This window comes from Pteropus medius, unplaced genomic scaffold (genome assembly GCF_902729225.1).
Source record: "Pteropus medius unplaced genomic scaffold, Ma_sr-lr_union100, whole genome shotgun sequence".
Lineage (NCBI taxonomy): Eukaryota > Metazoa > Chordata > Mammalia > Chiroptera > Pteropodidae > Pteropus > Pteropus medius.
The window spans coordinates 8,949,063-8,969,079 of NW_024340848.1; the positions used below are offsets into that span (position 1 = coordinate 8,949,063).

A 20,017-nucleotide genomic window follows, 5' to 3' on the forward strand; every position below is an offset into this window, starting at 1 on the left:
TCAAACAAACAAACAAAAGGAACCAGAGAGTGACTTAGGCTGTTCATTGTGTTCTTAGTTTCAAAGTCAAATTTTCATCGCATGATAATGACTTAAAGGTAAATATAGATGAATAGCAATTTTTATCAAAAAGAGCTTGTTTATCCTAATCCACATGGTTGTACTTTTCACAGGCTTATTATCCATTTCCTTAAATCTCACAGCATATCAGGAGTTAACAAAGGAGAGAGTTAAATAACTATTTCTATGGTATTTTTTCTATAAAATCTATACTTTGAAATGAATTATTTACCTGTTAACAACATTTATTATAGGAAAAGTATAAATTACATAAGTAAATGTTTCTTAGTATTTTGTGTTTTTTTTTTTTTTTAATTTTAGTTCTGCTCTACTCTTAAAATAGACTTGTGGAGTCAGTCTCTAAATCAATACTTATTGGGGCTTAACTCTTGTCTTATTACAACCTTAATTAGTGACATTTCAGTGCAGTTATAGCACAGCAGTATTGTAATCCACTTGACATAACATATTTATAAAATAATTACTAGAAGATAAACTTACCTCAAGTCCTGTATGATTTCTCCAGGTGTCTTATTTTATAAACTTCATCTTCATGTTTTAAAATAAAAAAATTAGGGACGAATATTCTGAGGGGGAAGCATGAAAGGACAAGTCTGTTTCTGAAGACTGGGTGATCATATGCCACTACCATTCCCTGGGAATGCCTGTGAAACCCTGGAGCTAAGCCACGAGAAAGACCGAAGGCCTCTAACTCATAGTTAACACTTCCATCCAATAATAATTGACTTTTTAAATCACTGAAAGAATCTTTATTTTAAAATATTCCACCTGGAAACTGTTTAAAGACTTCCAAAGCAAGAACAAATATCGTCCCTTATGTAATGACGATTATTGTCGATGAAATGCATTGTATTGAGGACTCAGTCTGTACTGGCTGCTGTGGTTGTGCACTTCTGCCCTCTGCTGGATTCTTTAAGAACTGTTCAGTGTGTCCAGCAACCCTCAATAGAGTGGGCTTTGGGAGCCAAAAAGTGGGTCCTAACCCGCTTAATTCTGTGAATTAGAAGTGTTTCCATTTGTAACACGATATAAATATCATAGTAAACAAGCATGTGGATCTCGTGCTCTGAAATGGTATTTCAACTTCTAAGAAATTTTCATGTTTCTCAAATGATGAAAGAGAAAATAATTTTATGAAAAGGAAATTAGCATAATCTTTCCCTTTAAATCCACAACAGAAATTTCAGAGTTTATTTTGGCTGTAGTTTTTTATTTCACGCTTTCTTTCTCATACACAGCATTTTGAGCCTAATTTTAAAGTGATGATGATAATAATCATTCATTATTAATCACTGTTATTTTAAACCTCTGTAAATTAAGTGAAAATGGTGGATGGTGGACTCATTATTTTTAAACATTATTTTTCTATAAATACTTTAATGATTATCATAAATATAAAACAAAAAGCATTTTATGTTTTCCCAGAGACCTTTATTGAAAGGTCACTCATAGTGAAGTTTTGGTGTGCTATTAAAATTCTTCCAATGACACAATGTGAATTTGGACTTAGATTCTGCCTCCAGGCTGTGGAAATATTAACATAAAATATTAAGCAAAATATGGAATTCTTATACAAAACCATGCTAATATAATTATCACCCTGGTTGATGCCTTGGCACATTTGCAGTGGGTGGGAGTTTTTCTTTTTTTTCCTTTTTTGATAGGGATTATTTTAACCAAGTAGATATGCTTTTTTTTTGGCTATGTTAGGAAAATGGTGGAAACCACTTACAAAAATAGCAGCATAATAGTTCCTGGCATTTCTCTGACAGGTTTATTCTGAGTTACTGTAAATGTTCTTATAGACATACTTGCATTATTCTTCAAGATAGTTCTGCCAATGGCAGGAATAATTATTTGCCTTTTGCAGATGGAAAAACTGAGGCTGTGTCTATGCTGCAACGTGGAATATATAATTAATGGAATTATTCAGATAATTCTGACTCACAGTTTCTAGAGTTAAAATATTTGTGCAACTGAAGCAAAAAAACATTTGAGGCTCTGTTGATAGCATTAGTGCCTTAGTGAAATGCTTTAGCTAGTCAGAACAGAGACAACCCAGTGACTCCCTCCTTGAATTATTTCATTATATTGGAAATACGAAATAGGTAGAACAGGGAAAAGTGCTAACACAAATATTACCTAATGATCGGAAACCATAATGTTACATAAGGTTATCAAACACCTTCATGAAAAATTTGTCAGTGTTTAATGGAAACTATGTCTATTTAAAACCACAGTAAAATTTATGTATCCCATCCAATTCAGCAGATAGTAATTGAACGTATAGTGTGTTCTGGCTTCCAGAGCCAGTAACGAGACTACAGAGGAGTTCAGAAGTAGGCGAAAAACAAACATAATTGAAAGCATTAAGGGCTAACTTAGGATATGAGTGAAACTATTTGAGTGAAGAAGAAAGAGACAATGTATTCGGCCATCAGCATGTGCAGTGTCTGGTTGAGAAAGTATATAGAGAAAGACAGACTTTCTAAAGGAAGAGAGATTTGCTTAGGACATTATAAGGAAGATCTTACCAATGAGGGAAGAGCATCTCAGGTAGGTGGGACAGCATGGGTTGGGAAGAGTGTAATTGTATAACTACAATTATCCATTGTAGTTATAGGGGAAAAAGCTGTTTTTCCAATATTCATATCACTTTTAAGCTATGTAGAGACCATGGTTCATCAAAGTAATTTGGTAAAATATTGCAGCCATATCTTGAACTGAAGCCAATGTGATATGTCCAATCCTAGACCATTGTGGCTGCAGGAGCTGCTGTTGATGATTTGCAACCCAGTGACATTCACATGCATGACACAGGAAAGGTCTCCAAGAAAGCCCCTCCACATTAGCATGAAAAAGAATAACATAGAATTTTTATAGGGATAACTTTGAATCTAGCCATGGTTGGCTTTAAAATGAAATCATTCACAAGCTGGATATTTTAATAAATTTTAGGGACAAACTGCTCCCAACACACACTCAGTAATGGCTGAGAACATTTATTCAACCAACTGATCACCTACTATGTGCCCCGTAGACCTAGACAGATATGATCCTTGATCCCCCAGAGTATACAGTAGAGAAAGGGAGACAAGATGTTCAATAAATACTCATATAAATATATAATTAAATTTTTTTCTGAGTACTATGAATGAAAAAGGAGAGTTAATAAGAGTAAAAATAGAAAACTGATCTAAATGGCATGTGGAGATAGGTAGAAGAACAATTAAATAGTTTTCTAAGAAGTGACATGCACCTTTAGACCTAAAGGATGAAAAGAGTAGGGTAAAGTTTATTCCAGTCAGAGGGGACAACTTGTGGGAAGCCCAAAAGTAGGACAAAAGTGTGCTGTGTTCAGTTCAAAGAAATGAAAGGCTGACCTGGAGCATAGTGCCTGGGGAAGAGTACGAGCTGGGGAGATGGTCAGACCATACATGGTTTTTATCCAAAAGCAATGAGAAAGCAATAAACCATTTCCAGCAGAGAAGTGAACAGACCTGTATATGGAAAGGTTTACTCTGCTAGCAGAGCGGAGAATAGACTAAGGTGGGGGGCAGGGTGAGAATGGAAGCAGGAAAACCAGTTAGGATATTATTGCATAGCTGAGCCTAGAGATGATGGTGATCAGGAATTGAAAAGTAGCTGTAGAGATGGACAAACAGACAAATACAAGGTACATTCTATAATGCATGCATTGGTGAGTTGGGCCAGTGCTGTCAGGCATAACTTTCAGTTTAAGCTAAAGCTACTACATAGTGATGTCCATATAGAATTTTATGAAGTGGATAAATATTCTGTGGGAAAGATTGTTTGAACATATTAAATTTGAGACCTTTGTCAGATATCCAAGTTGAAAGGCCATATGAGCAGACAGATGAAAGGACCTGAAGTTTAAAGGAGAAATCTGGGCAGGATACATAATTTGGTAGCGTTGAGCTCATAGACAGTAGTTAAATACTGGATTGAATGATATTATGTATTGAATGATTCGCCAGGAAAAAGTATAGAGTAAATGAAAAAGAACCAGAACTGAGTCCTGAAAAACTCCAGCATATAGAGATATTGGGGTGCGTGGGGGGAGGGGAAGGAGGGATGGAGAGAGAGAGAGAGAGAGAGTTAGTTATCAGAAAATACAAGAAAAAAAGAGTGGTTTATTATGGAGCGAGTGGCCAAGTGCTAAATGTTACCAATACTCAGAAAGTTAGGTGAAGTTAGCTGAAGATGAAAGAGCTCCTACTGATTGCAGCAATATGAAGTTCTTTGGTGACATTAGCAGGTTGAGTGGAGAGGTGAAAATGAAAGCCAAATTGGAGACAATTGAAGAATAAATGGGAGCAAGGAAGTGAAATTTTATGCGTAGGTGACTTTCAGGTAATTTGTAAAGATTAGAAAGATAGGGCTAGAAAAAGATTGGGTGTCATGAACAGGATTTTGAGGTGTTGGTGTGTGTGTGTTTTAAGTTGAAAATAGTAGCACATGTTTGCTGAAGAATCCAATAGTAAGTAGTCAAGTTAAATAACCTCTTGTCTTGACTAGTTAATGTTAGCCTGATCAAAACGTACATCAGGCAAAAAGTCTCCCTCAGGTGTGAACAGTTCAGCAGAGAGAATAAAGACCTACACATCACAAATTCTTCATCTAGAATCTCAGAAGACAGTTCTAAAACCCTAAGTGGATACACTTACATTCATTAAAAACTAATTCTCTGGCACCCACATGACACTCAATCTTCAGTCATCTAAATCCTTATATTACTTTGATTTTCATTCTAAGGAACTGAACCAGAATTAGATAATTCCTTTCAATATGGTTCTTTTTTCAGTCCTCCACAACATAAATTAGTATTCATGGTCAGAATTTTCTGATTCAAGTACCTTAATAAGACCACCTATAGGTAAGGTGACTATTCCAAAAGAAGGGCTGAAATCCTCCCTCCTGCCTCCCACCTACCCACTTAAACATCAAGTTGAGATTTCCTAGGAATTTTGCAAAGGTCCCCCTCAAGGATCACCTAACAGCAAGCCATGACAAAATTCCCTAGCCCTGGTCCTAACTCAGCCCTAACTCTGCACTACTTTGCTTCTATAGTATTTAGACTTTATTGTTTAGGCACCACTCCTTTATCATAATGAACTGGTAGCATAAAATAGAACATATATTCATCCCAATCATTCTCACAGGAATCTCGGTCTTTCTACATTGTAGGGCTTTCGATAGTAATCTAAAATTCACGTGACCTGTAAGCCTTTGATTTGGAAGTTCCGGAATCTTAATTACTATTTTTATTATCTTCTGTTATTGACATTGAACATTTTAGAACCAAACAAGCAAAGCTTTAATGCAATAAGGTCAGTGTAATCCAGTGAATACAAAATCTGACCTGGATTTAGGAATAGAATTCTATTTCTAGCCTTAGCCTTGAATCACACGACGTATGACCTTGGAGTAGTTACCATGCCTCAGATTTTTCATCTGTAAAATACCCACTTCCTACCTTGGAAAATTAACTTGATAATATCTCTCAAGTACTTTGAGGTCTTTGAGGAAGGACACTCCAGCATTATTATCACATGTCATTCTTATTAGAATCATGTCGATATATAGGAATAGAAAGTTTGAAAAGTAGTCTAAGGAGTGAACTTTGAATAATATTGGCTTACAATAAGTCAGATATATTTGTTTCAGTACTGAAAATGTGAATGACTCTAAAAGACTGTGTTAACTAACCCTACTTATTTCTGGTTGTGCTTCAATCTCACTTTGAATGTTAACTCTAAACCGCTAACCTGTTTCTTTCCCTTTATTCACTTTTTCCACCTACCATTGCATGACATGCAGGGTCAGTTTTGTGCATGACACCCGCTACCAGTATTGGTAGGTTTCAACCTTTTTTTATTTGTCTTTTATATTATGTACAATACCTTCACTTGCTTGAAATTTATTTCAGAGATGGTAGAAATGCTTTAGGAAACGGTAGATCTGAAGGCTTATTTGGCTTTAGAGTTAATGTGTAGGTTTTTAAAATGTACTTGTATGTTTAAGAAAATGACCATTTTAATGTGACTAGAACAACCACTGTGCTAGAACAACCACTACAAAACATAAAACCACAAGCACGAGTCTGCCTTTTAATGATCTGTATTTTATTCTATTTATAGTTTTTATGGTTTGACAGAAGGAAAAAAAGCTTAATTTATCAGAGAGGCAGGCTAATTTCATCAGTGTTTTAAAGTTTCATAGTGGTGTGCCTTTATCTCCTCTTTGCTGTGTGTTAGAATTATCAGAGTTTCCCAGAAGTATTTATTTAAAAAAAAAAATTATAAATGGATGTATTTTGAAAACAAATATCTGACTTCTTAATACTCTTTTTAATTTTAAGTGTTGATTTATTTGCAATGATTATTTGTACCTTAGCATCTCCTTAGATGTTAACTTTTAATAGCATATAGCTATCCCCATACATTCCAATGCCTTGGTACAAAAGTCTGTCTTTAGGACATATGAATTTGTTCCATTTAGAATCCAGAAAAATAAACATTGGCAAAATTTGTCTGGCTATGTCACAGTTTAACTGTGATAGAATTCACATCAAGGCCATGATTTTTGCTCCACCATTTATTGACCCAAATAAGCCACAATCCCTGGTAATTTCAGTTCAGACCAGCCCCACATTGACAAAAGAAATTCAACTTAAAGACAATAAATTGTAAAAAAATCCTACCTAAAATTAGGCTTACATATCAGCCTTTGATGTTTTAGAATTATGATTAAAAATGGATATCATATACTCTTACTTAACTAGACATTACATTTTGTGTTTTTAGAAGCAACAATTATTACATACACTATAGACTCTGAATTGGGAATGATCTATTGTTAGAAGTAAAATGTTTGTAAATACATCAACCAAAGTAATCTGCTTTGGCCTTTCTGGGAATCACTGATTATGTTTTAAAACTTCCTTTAATTGTACTTGTAATAAGCTATTTTCCCTTTTTTATTTCTCTCCCATGCTTCCTTGCTTTGCATTGTGATTGCATGCCATCTGCTGGTTTAACCCATGATGGCTTGCTGCTCTGATATTCACCATGCCAAAATACCACTTCTATTACCATAATGCTACACCCTCCTGTTCATTGCTCCCATGGTTCCCCTCCTGAAAGTACCCATGATGCACAGCGCTACGTCAGCCACTGTCTCTGCAGCAACAACTCCTGCAACAAGTGTCCCCTTCGCAGCAACAGCCACAGCCAATCAGGTTTGCTCCTTTTAAAGCTTTCTTTCACAAATCCCAAACTCTAAATGAGTGCTGATATTTAAAAAAAAAATTCTCAGTGAGAATTTTTTTTTCATGTTTATCCATCAAATTTTATTTTTTTAATTAGTTTACAGCAAGCATTTATGGACAGGTTGCACTTATTTAGAGTTAACATTTACTGCAAATAATGATGTAGCTATGTTTTGTGTTGCACTGTTTGTTTTCGTACCTAATATTGTGTAATTAACCTGACAGGCTTAAATTCCTTTTAGTACAGCATCACGTATCCAGTGGTTTGTGAATTGCCACAGAGAAATTACAAAAGCTCGCCCGTGGGTGCTTCCAAACTGGCTAATTTTGATTCATTTCGTTCAGACCCTATCATCTATTGTGGAGGAAAAAAATTCTCCTCTTAGAAAAGTTCTCCCTTTTTCCTTAGTATCAAATTTGAGGTCTGAATGATTCTTGTTAACATCTCACCCTGGTCATACGTGCTCCCAGACTCACTTGGTTCCTGCTTTACAATCTGTTCAGATACTGGAAGAAGAGTTCTTAGGCACTGAGTTCACAAAGGCTGGATATAACTGATTTAGGGATGTTTAACTCTGTTGGTTTAATGCATGTGCCAATAAGACCATCGGTGTACTATTTCTCAGTGAGGGCCAGTTGGCTATTTCCCCCTCTGTAGTCACAGGCTGATGGTAACCCTAACCCCAGCCAGCCAGCTTGCAAACATGTGCTCCTGGTTTGGAGATGCACATGAGGATGAGTGAGCATAAACTCTTACCTCACCTAGAAAAACACTTTATTGCGCATGCCCTTCCCTCATAGAAGAGCAATTTTGGTTTTGTTTTTAGCTTGTTTTTTTGTTTGTTTGTTTATATTTTAGATAAAATCAATTGTACTGATAAACGATGGAAAGAAATACAGGAGTAGGCTGCAGGGAAGGTCTGAGCTAATGAGAGAAATTGGGAAAAAAAATGTGTTAGGGCATAAATGGCAGATTCCAAAAAGTATTCTGCAGGTGGGGAGGGCTGATTCACACTTCTTTCTATGTTCAAGTGAATAAATGATTCCATAGGTCTAAGCACTAAAAAGATAGGTATTAATGCACTTGAATGAAGGAATAAAAGTAAAATCCTGTGCAATTCTTACTGTACTGTCCAACTTGTGATAAAGCAAGAAAGCATGAGGGAGGGAGGAGAGGCCAAGAGTTAAATATAAACCACTGACAATTCTTCATCTCTTTACTCACCATCTCAAAAATGCCAACTTACCTCTAAGGAAAGCTTCCAAACAGACATAACAAAAAACAGCAAATAAATTTCTTAGGTGGGAAGTTTTTTTTTTTTTTAACGATGGGATGGAAGAAGGGAGAGACAGTTTGCATCCTCCCATTATTATGTTCAAAGCACCCCTTTTCACTTGCTCAAGCTTCTTAATAGGAAAGCTGGATATTTATTTCTTTTATGTGTAAATCCTGCCTTCTTGAACCACGTTTTTGAAATTGTTAACAGAATTTTTGTTACAAATTCTCTTCATAAGAAAACAAGTTTCAAATATAATGGAGTAGTATTTGTTACAATGGAATTTCCCGCTATTTTACAGCAAGTTAAGCATGTCTAATACAGAGAGATCTCTCCTAGGAATGGAAAGGAAGTCAAGATAAAGAAATACTTTAGAGTTTTAGGATAAATTCCTTTATTATGACAAATATTTGATCATTATTATAAATATTTTTTCCAGCCTAGTGATTTTTTGGCTCTGCTTGGTAGAAAAATTTTGAGAGGTTGCATACTTATGTGTAGGTTTATGTATAGATATAGGAAGGCAGAGGTAAAAAGTATGAAATATTCAGAAGCTAAAATATATCACTTCACAGCAGAGTATGATTAGTAAAGGAACTAACAAGCTTAACTTCAATTAAATCCAAAGAAATCTAATTAAAAGAGTCCCTGACAGTAGCTTCAAGTATCCTAGGTTCTATGTTTTGCGGTTTGTCGAATGTAATAGTTGCTAGATTGCACTTGAATAATGAAGAAGGGAAATCCTTTAGCAGCTCTTGATGAAGCTCTGTTTGCACATGAAAAACCACAGAAAAGGAAATAGTAGTAAACACAAACTTTCAGATATAATATTCTTTATGTATTTTCAACAAGTTTCAGAGCTAGGCAGCTACCAAAGTACTTGGAAATTCTTTTAGGGCTGAAGAATTTGGAATTTAGAGATTGTTGATGACCCTTAAATGACAAGTTATCTATCTTAAGATTTCACCCTTTAAACTCAAATTGAATCGTATCTATGTGAATTATATGTCATTTTAATGTAATAAATCTCAGTCTCCTCATTTGTAAAAGGAAAACTAGAACTAGATCGCCTCTGAAGCCCCTCCCAGCTCTAAGATTCGACAAAGGTTCCTTAGCTGATATGCTAGACCCAAAGTATGAGATTATAAAGGTAAACACAAACAGAAAAACATTCAGAGTTCAGTGAATGATAAGCATCCTACCTTCTTTTCTTTCATTGAGAGATCTGTCTTAAACAAAAAACATGGTAGAGTTTTGACAGTTTTTCAGCTCATTTGATCAGTTTAGACTGTCAGTTCTAATAGTTCAGATCTCATAGGTATTTATAATTAGATACAGGTCATTCATAGAGAAGATAGACCGAAACATCCCATGACAGATCCTCCAGTTCAGTGTTTCTTTACAGGTTACCACTGTTACCCCGTGGTGAGCCAAGATGAGCAAGCACCAAATCCATAAGTGCTACTTCGGGGTTTAATCAAAGTGCTAGCAATGAAAGCTTTAACTGAACTTAGATTAGTAGTTTGAAATTATATGAAGACAAAATCCAAATACTTGTGGGAAATATGAAATAATTTTTTAGATGGTTAGCTCTGGGAGTAGATATGTAAACAAAAATACAATAAGCAAATTTATTAACAGCTATTTCCTGTTTCAATTAAGGTTTTGGGCCTTTATATACAAATTAAACCTAATAATAATGTTATTATTTACAAACCACTTATTATGTATAAGATACTATTATAAATGGTTTCTCTCATATACTGCGTGTTATGTGATATCGCGTATTTTATATTACATGAGAAAAGATACATATATATAGATATACTCAATCCTTACAACAGTCTTATAAGTACGGTTATCATCATCCCCCAGGTAAAAGTGAAACAAAGTTTAACTACCTTAGGCATCACTAAACAGCTAATACATGGTCTTACTGGAATTTAATCCCAGGCAGTTTGACTCTAGAGGCCTTGTCGTTAACTACCATGCTATACTGCCTCTTTCTATAATTACAAATACACAAAGTCACTTCTTCCACATGTAAAACTATTTTTTGAATGAGAGCCAGTAGCAACAAACTCTGTTAGTGTAGGGGAAAATGGAGTCTTGCTAATGCAGCTCAAACAAAGGTGAATCCTAAACTAGGAGATTAATTGAATTTGAGCATAACTTCAAGTTAGTTATGGAATAGCCAGGGCATATTTAGAAACCAATAGTAGATATATAGTAATTATAATATATAACCATGTATTTATATTCTATGTAATACTATAACCAGTGAGTACTATAACCACTGAAAACTATGAATAATTTCTATACAAGTAAGATAAGAAGTAAGAAAATATAAAGTAAAAAAAAATTAGTCATTCGTCTTAGTGAAGCCAAGTATATGGGCTTCTTTTGTGTTAATCGTTGTCCTAGACTTTACTCCTAGTCTCTACCAAACATCTCACAAATAGCCTGGTAACAAGGGAAATCAGAATTGAAAATGAGAATACTATATAAATTTAAGACTACTAACAAAAGGTCAGACTGTATAAATCTATAGATGCCTAGATTAAAACAAATTTAATCTCAGAGTATACATTAAAAGAGGTAGAAGTAAACAGCTTAGTATATAGGTTATCTAACTTTTATCATCTTATAAGGAATTTTATTTAATAAAATGAGAGTGCATATTGGAATTCCTGTAACTTAAATTGTTATAGTACTCTTTGCTTTCATTGCTTTATTATTTTTTATTTCAAAACTAAATTTTATTCCAAAAATGGAGAAAATAATTTCCAAATATATATATTGTAAGTCTCAATTTCTTCATCATGCACAGAGATTATTCACTTTATCTAATAACATCCTTGAAGGCCCAATTAAATACAATTTATACTCTGAGTCGTTCCCTGAACCCCTGCAGCTGGAAATGCTTTTTCTCTCTTCTGAATTCTACAAGCACTTTATCTGCACATTCTTTAAAACATCATTGCTAGATAGAAAGAATGACAGGCACAAATGTACAAAGTGGGAAAGTGTAAAGTTTAGCAGAGAAGAACTAACAATAGATTGGTTAGAGCTTTAGTTTGCAGGAGCGGCTACAACATAGATTTGATTCTGATTGTGCAGGACTTTAAATGCCAGGTTAAAGGGTTTGGCTCTCATTTGGCCACTGAATGGTTTTCAAGCAAGATAGACCTCTAGGAAGACTGAGCAGATGGATTCCAGGCGGGAGAGTCTGCTGAGACCATTAGGAGGTTTTAACAAGAGCCTAAACTGGGATTGCAGCAGCTGGCAAGTGGCCCACTTTGTCTTGCCTTTGCCCAGGACATAGGCAGAGTTACTTTTAGCCAAAGAGAAACATAAAAACTATTTCATACTATGGCAAAACCTGTTCAAACAAATGTCACATGGCAGAAATAGAAATTCGGGCTGACATGGAAGGTTAACTGCAGGAAGTTGCCTGAGCTGACTCCCTTCAGTGGTAGCAGCTGGGTGGACTCGGTGGTCGAATGCCTCCAGGGTGATTACCTCTAACACGCAGCTTCCCACTTCCTACCTCAGTGAGACTTCAGAGCCACAAACTCACAACGACCTCCCAGGCCTTTGCTCGAAAGAGAGTCCCTTCAGATTTGGAGTAAATATTACTCCATGTTTCCAAGTTACTCCAAGTAAGTATTACTCCATGTTTCCACAGTTAGAGCTACGTGGACAGTGAGGGCAATTATTCCACTAATTCATTCTGGATCATCGAGTCTATGCTAGGAAGAAAAATTCTTACACATTGGATATTAAGAATTTTTTCGTAGAACACCCCATCACTACCTTTGAAGCTGGTAAATCAAATTATATTTCTGGAAATATGTTAACCAACACTTAACCACATCTCCAAAAAGTGATGATTCATCTTTAAAATTATGACCTTGAGGGCTCTAGGAAGGGCTTATTAAAAATTTATTAATAATATACATACACAACTTTTTACTTTTTATGTATTGGAATATTTGATAAGTCAGAAAATCCCATTTTCCAGACATGCCTGATATGTTTACTACAGATAATCAACTTCAACCATATCTTATCAGAATTATAAAATAACTACATGCAACCAGATTCATATATTAGGCTTTATGTGATCTGCTACAATTACTAAAGAGGGAAGAGAAAAGCAAATGATCGGATTTCAGTTATCTCTCACATATAATTGTGAATACTACTTCAAAGCTATTTGTATATAGTATTAGGTATGTAAGTTAGCCTATACAAACCAAGAAATCTAGAAAGGTAAGGTTATTGTTTACTTAAACTCTCATCTCAAGGAGTTGCATAAAACATCTGTTATTCAAAGCCATCTGTCAAGACTATATTCAGACAAGTGTAGGAGGCATTAAACATTCCCCGCTATTCACCATTTGACCAGTTTGGAGCCTGTGTTTCTTCACAAGAAAATTCTCGGTTCTGCAGAGCCCTCATATGGGAGGAGTTGACTCCCGTCAGATACCTGTCCTGTCATGCACAGTCAAGTGGCTGGTCTCTCGTATGGATGATCAAACTGAGAAAGACTCCTTTCTTGTGGTTTGCTGATTCCTGGGAACAGGTTACAGAAAGCAGCTGTGCCCCAAGTACATTGTGCTCCAAAAAGGCCGAGACAGCAAGTGTCAGAATCCAGCCCTTGTGAACCATACCCGGGCTGAAACATCTATCTCAGCATTACATGGCTACGGTTGTTTAGCCACTTTTTACTTTTTACTGATACTCTAACTGTAGAGGTATTTCCATTTCTGTAGTGGATCTGGTTGCTTCAATTGAGGCAGAATTGCCACGTCAAATATTTGTGGAGAGATATAGGAGTGAATAAATGTGCGTGTATGTGTGTGTGCAGGGGATGTTATTGTGTGTGTGTGTGTGTGTGTGTGTGTGTGTGTGTGTGTGTGTGTTGGCAGGAGTGGAGAGACAGACAGAGAGAGGAGTCTGCTGTATCTTTTAAAGTAAAAAAAAAAGACTATTAACATTGCAGTATTTACATTCAGTTAATGCTATTAGTTAAAACTGCATGGCAATGTGAGTCTAAATTTCATGGTGCTATGTGGCTGTGGCATTGGAGTCCAGACTTGCTAGCATGGCCAAAAATTTTTTAGAGGAGAGGTGGCAGGGGGACTCTGTCATTAGGTCAACTTGGATCTATGAGATCCCTATAGAAGCAGATTATATTCTCTTCAAGAAAGCAAAAAATAAGAAGACAATAGACCTTTTATTTTCCTGCCTCGGAAGCAGCTGCTTTGCAGGACTACCATGAGGTTTAATTAATAAATGTATTAAAGATTCTCTAAGGAAAGGCTAAGTTATATAAGTGTAATCTAGTACATTTCATTTTGCATAAATAATTTACACCTCACAGTGAGAAACTTGGGAAGAATTCTTTTGTATATAGCACCTAAAGACATAATATCCATTCCAGTTTGGTGCAGAAAATGTCAGGGGTTCTTATGTGAAACTTAACTGCCTGGTGGATTGTCCTACTTAGTATACTTCAAATAGCATCCTCTTCGCATGTCAGTGGAATTTGAGGGATTCTTTTTTAGATTGAAAAGTCATATTCCCTACAGTATTTTGACTTTTGTTGATGGTAATAAAATCATGCTCAGTTTTTCTAATTTCGGAAGTTCTCTTTTGAGAGGAATGAACATACAGTTCATTCTACATATGTGTTTATTTCCAGCTCTAGATTTGTAAAGAAAGAGAGACTAGCTGTAATGCAGGAATTTAGATCCTTGTCAAGGGCTAAAAGATGAATGGGGTCTCATTCTCAATAAAAGTTGCTTGAACAGAGTAAAATTTTGATTCATAGGCACCTATTTCCCTAAGTTCTGCCACTGCTGCCTGCCTCTTCACACTTTTACCTGTGTGTTTAGGGAAGCTGCCAGTCTTTCTGTGGGTAGTTGGAGAGGAGAGATCTTAACTGATTCCCAAGAAGAACAGCAAGCTAACCTGACTGTTGCTTCACTTAACCAGATATGATGTCACCACATGTCAAAGACACACTGGCATTAGGTCTGGCCTCTCAGCCCCTTCTAGCATTTCCCCTAAGCCACATTGCTGGAAGCAATGGCTTCCAAGGTAAGACCCTGTTTGAGTCTGGTGATCATTCTAGAAACCACCAGTATGAGGAGATGCAAAAGATACCTAGGAGTTTACTGCCTAGTCAAAGAGATGTAGAACAATCAGACAGAGTCACAAAACTAACAGTCAGATGCTTAAACATTACTGCGTGGGAAGTAAACTCTGTGGTGGGGCCTTATCTCTAAACTGGGTAGATGAGTCTCGAAGGATATGGAAGAGTTAGACAGATAATGAACAGCAAGATTGTTCCTGACTAGTGTGAAATTTAAAGAGTGAAGATAGGGGTGGGGTAAGGGGAAAAGGGAATTAGCATGGTAAATAGTCTAGCATTCTGCTTTACATGTGGTCTCACATGTAACCTGATCAAACAGGTCCTATCCTTTCTCTTGTATGTGTGACGAAATCAAGACTCACATGTGGCCACATGACTTGTTCTAGGCCACGCTGCAGTGAGTGGGAGAGTGCAAAGGGGAAGATGCATTTGAGCCATGCTAGAAAATTCAGTTGAATAGATGGGGAGAGGTTAGGTTCCTGAGGGCCTGGAATGGCAGGTTAAGAGCAGGACAGAAACTTAGAAACACTGATTTACTGGAAGCAAGTAGGTAGACATGAGCTGGGACAGGCTAAGTGTAGGTTAACTGATGAGGAAGTTACTTCTTTGATGAATGATGAAATTGGAATAGAGAGGAAAAAATATATAGAGGCGGGGTGGATAATCTAGAATCAGGAAAATTCAGGGAAGCATTCTGATCTTTTGCCCTCCCAGTGACTCTTCTCCAGCATCTATAGTAGCTGTGGATTTCACGGACTTTCTCGTCCCCACATCAGCCTTCCACAAGACAGCTCTCTCAACGAATTATATAAAAAGAATGGTTCTTATTGACACATCTTCACTCTTATTTGCACTATAATGGACAAATTTGTTGACTGACATTTTCTGATACTGATTTACGAAAAACTATAGCTATTCTAGCAGTTAGATTCATCTCCCTTCAGCATCAGGTGTAATAGGCTGGTGCTTTTGATCTGTCTGTTTTACTTTAGGTGATCAAATTATATTATTCTTGTCATCACTCTCCTTGCTCTGGAGTTTTCAAAGATCTCAGAGTTTATTTGATGAGTTTCCTGTAATCAAATACAAACATTCTTCACTATTCACCACAATGTATTTCTGGAAGCAGCATTATTAAGCTGGTCGTTGTAAAATATCACCCATTTTCCCATAGTCACGGTTACATCAGCCTTTGCAGGTCTGCCCCAAGACCTGCATCAACTACATCATAGTTATTAAAAGCAACAAATCATAAGAGCAAATTTACCACAAACATGCCATATTATATTTTATAATAATATAAAAAAGGAAAATGATGATGCAAGTTCTATTATAAATTGGAACAAGAGCCCAGATCAGCAAGGTGGCTTTCCCAAGTCACATAAATAATAAGAGAACCAGGACTAGAAACCCAATTATCTGTGTCCTGTCTAGAGTAGTTCTTTTTCCTTTTCGCCACACTGCCTTCCTGAGAACGTGCTTTAAACGATCATTTAATGGGCCCCAAGGTACTATACATATGCTTACAGACAGCATAAAGGTAACTCAAGAGTTCTTTATTAAGCACTTACCAAGTGCCAGACATTCTGCTAAGCCTTTTATGTGAATTATCTCATTAAAACTAAAAATGAGCTTGTAAGGGACTATTCTTATCCCTAATATACAGATGAGAAAACTACAATTTCAGTAAGCTGAGAAACTTGCCCAAGATCATCTATTAAGAAGCAATGCCAGATTTAGAACTTTCCCCAAGCTCCTAACTTTCTATTTTACAATAAGAGGAAGGACCTAGAATGGTTAAGTGACTCATTCAAGGTTACATAAGGGTTAAAACCCATCCCCTAATACCATGCTTAGTCCTCTTTCCCACCATCAAACCACAATCCATCATGAATATTCAGCTATAAGTTTTTTGAACAATCAATAGCTTCACTTCCTCCTTGGAATTTAGAAAGGTTTTTGAGGAATCAAAAAGATACCCGGGCTGTTAGACTTGATTTATTCTTTTTCTCCAAATTTTTTTCAATAATAATTTCATAGATCTTCCACTCGTTAATCTTTAATATTTGTCATTGTTACACCGAAATATTGAAAGGGCCAGAAAATCACTTTTTAGTTACGAGGATTCAAGAGAAAAGAAATTGCTTGAATCGATTCCTATTGTTCATCTTCTTTTCTTTGGTCTTCTCTGATTTCCGCAACATTTGGGATGGCCTTGAACAAGGAGAGAAATTAAAATAGGGAAATCTAAGGAGTGTATAAAGAATGAGGAGAAAACTCCACTGCATTCCCTTGCCTTGGAAAAAGGTGTTTGAGTTGCTTTTTTTTTTTTTCTAACGTAAGCTCATAACATAAGTTTCCTCATTCTTTCTGTTATGTATGTGGGACCTTTGTGAAAAGAGATGAAGACTTGAAAATTGAAGTATGGATGTTTATTAGATAAGATTGGGTGTGCAGAAGTGTCCATAAATAGTGGCTTGCCCTAAGCACAGTGATCTAAGAATTATTAATAAATTCAATACCTTGTCAAAATATTCATGTTTCATGGCTTAGCCTAGAAAGTTAAAATAGATGAAATATTACCATATGACAACAGTAGCATTATGTACTTATTATCACCAGGCACTTGTTGAGGGATAATGTTTAATTCCCATTACAGACATGGGTTTTAACCAAGTCTAACTTTAAAGACTGGGGGATTCTGCCTCTCATGGGATGTTAGTTTCTACTGCTTGACACTGATCAGCATGCACTACTGGCTGTTAATGATTTCATGATAAAAGATTTTCATTTGAAAGTGATTAATATGAATGACAGTCAGGACTTTCATAAATAGAGAAATTCAGTCGATATTTATGTAGTTGTCAGTGCCAAGTCAGGAAATTCATATAGAGAAAAGAAAGTAAGTGTATTTGACATTTTGAAAAATCTTATTAATCTCATCAAAATCAAGTTTATTACCAGCTTATATGGAGTGCCATACAGATCACACAATATTTAAGTGCATAATATATTATTATTTGAATGCCTATTAAATAGAAGCTGAAACAAAATTTTGTTTAGTATTATGAATCTTAAATAAATTAAGGGAGGGTAACCAAGATCTATCAAAAACATATCAGACAGTTTATGTACATTATTTTATTTAATATTCAGCATAATTCTGTAATGTGTCTTATCCATTTTCCAGAGGAGAAAAAATCTTAAAGAATAATTTGCTTAAGATTCAAGTCAGAGGGGAAGGGAGCTGAAGGCTTGGAGAATGGGGTGAAGGGTTAAAGAAGTACAAATTAGTAATTGATAGATGGTCACAGGGATGGGGAACATGGCATAGGGAATGCAGTTAGCATTAATATAATGGCTATGCGTAGAGCCAGAGGAGAGAAAGAGCAATTAGGGGGATCGTTTTATAAACTAAATAAGTGTCTAACCAATGTACTATATACTTGAAACTAATAAAATAAAATTGAAAAAAAAAAAAGATTCAAGCAGTAGAAAGTGGCTGGACAGTTTTAGAACTCAAGTTCACCTGCCTCCAAATCTTGTCCTCTTGTGTCTCTACCACATTTGAATTGGATTGGAGCCCATGGTCAATGTAGGATTGCGATGAAGCTCTTTATAAGGTTCCCTTAAAAACTTCTAACACTGAATTCAACTATTGATTGTAGAAGTTTTAATCATTTAAGAAGAAAGTTGTAGTTGAAACAAATCTTTTTAAAGTCCAAGTGCAATATCAGAAATGGTCTGAAAATACGGTCGGTTGATGAGCCCAACAAGGAAATTGAAATTCCAGTCCAGTAAACGAGAGTTGGAAAGCTAGTGGGCAAGGGCACCATTTCACTTTTCCCAGGATGGTAAACTCTCAAGTAACTTCTGGCCGAATAGTCTTCCGAGATGAGTCTTCTCATCCAGGACATTCATTTTTTTAAAAAAACAGTAATAATTTTTAAATAGAGATACTATTATTTTCTACTGTCTCCACAGAACCTTACCTTATACCTATCTCAGGTTAATTGAACATCACTAGTTGAGAATGAATGTCTTGGGCAGCCTGGAGGAGGCAGCTGTGAAAGGAATGACTTGAAGGTTAATCTGAAGTAAAGTTGTAAGTAAAATCATAAAGCTAAATTAAAAAGTGAGCCAAGGAATTTAATGATGAGTCAGATGTACACACAGAAAGAGCCAGGGATCCCATTTTGAAGCCAAAAATAGAAAGGATAAAAGGAAGGGTGGGAGAAAGAGAAAGGAAGAAGGAATTAAGTGTTGGCAAGAAAGGGATATAGGGAGTTATTGTTTAATGGGGTCAGTTTTGAATGCTGTAAAGTTCTGGAGATGGACAGTGGTGATGGTGGCACAAAAATGTGAGTGTACTTAATGCCACATAAAAATGGTTAAAATGGCAAATATTATGCTACGCTTATATTACCACACTTTTTTTTTTAATTGGGAAAAGGATCTAAATAGATGTTTCTCCAAAGATGATGGGGTTAGGATTGAAAAGAAAGATGTCTAATTCTACTTAGTTTTTTCTTTTATTGAGTTGATAGTATAAAATTATCCTTTCCACATTAAAAATTCTTTAAAAGTTTTTCTTTAAAAGTTTTATTTTCATAAAGCAGGTAACAGTGCAAACACAAATTCTTCCTCAGTGAAACACATCTGTTAGAAGTTGGATCTATTCTGAGATGCCAGGTCATAAAAATGCCCACTGTTTTCTCAGTGGCAACATATCTTCATACCCTTTCTCAATAAGTGTTTATTAAAAGCCCACTATGTGTCACATAAAATTCAAAATTCTATGAATATACTATTGAATAAAATAGTCCCTGTTCTCCTAGATCTTACATAGTAAGGAGGACAGACAATACACCAGCATGCAAATAATTACAGTCAAAGTAATTATCATATAATAAGGATCTTCTCAAAAAGCAGAGATGCTGAATGAATGGGCCTACCCACAGAGCTTTGAGGAAGGGCAGTTAGTAATAAAGAAATAAAAGAGAACGTAGGAGCTTTCTTTCTTTGCATATTTTCTTCCTTTGGTTTCCATTTTGCCATCTATTATACCAGGATATTTTGACACTTCCTGAGGCGTTATTAGGGAGGACAGATGGTAACCTGGTTTAATTACCCACCGTACTACAGAGGTGCCAATGCGGTAAAAGCACAGTGAGAAACTAAGGCTTAGGAGGGTTACAGAGCTGG

At 35.8% G+C, this 20,017-nt stretch overlaps 1 protein-coding gene across 7 annotated transcripts in view; it reads left to right on the forward strand.

The window, feature by feature from the left end:
• Positions 1-20,017, forward strand: part of MBNL2 (muscleblind like splicing regulator 2) — a 150,166-nt gene that overhangs the window by 118,242 nt on the left and 11,907 nt on the right. For 3 of the 7 annotated variants that reach the window (XM_039837978.1, XM_039837982.1, XM_039837980.1), the window contains one exon: positions 7,248-7,342. The exons of the other annotated variants lie outside the window; for them this stretch is intronic. In XM_039837978.1, the coding sequence (XP_039693912.1) occupies positions 7,248-7,342 (95 nt within the window). The remainder of the gene's footprint in view (positions 1-7,247; positions 7,343-20,017) is intronic. 7 annotated transcript variants of the gene reach the window in all.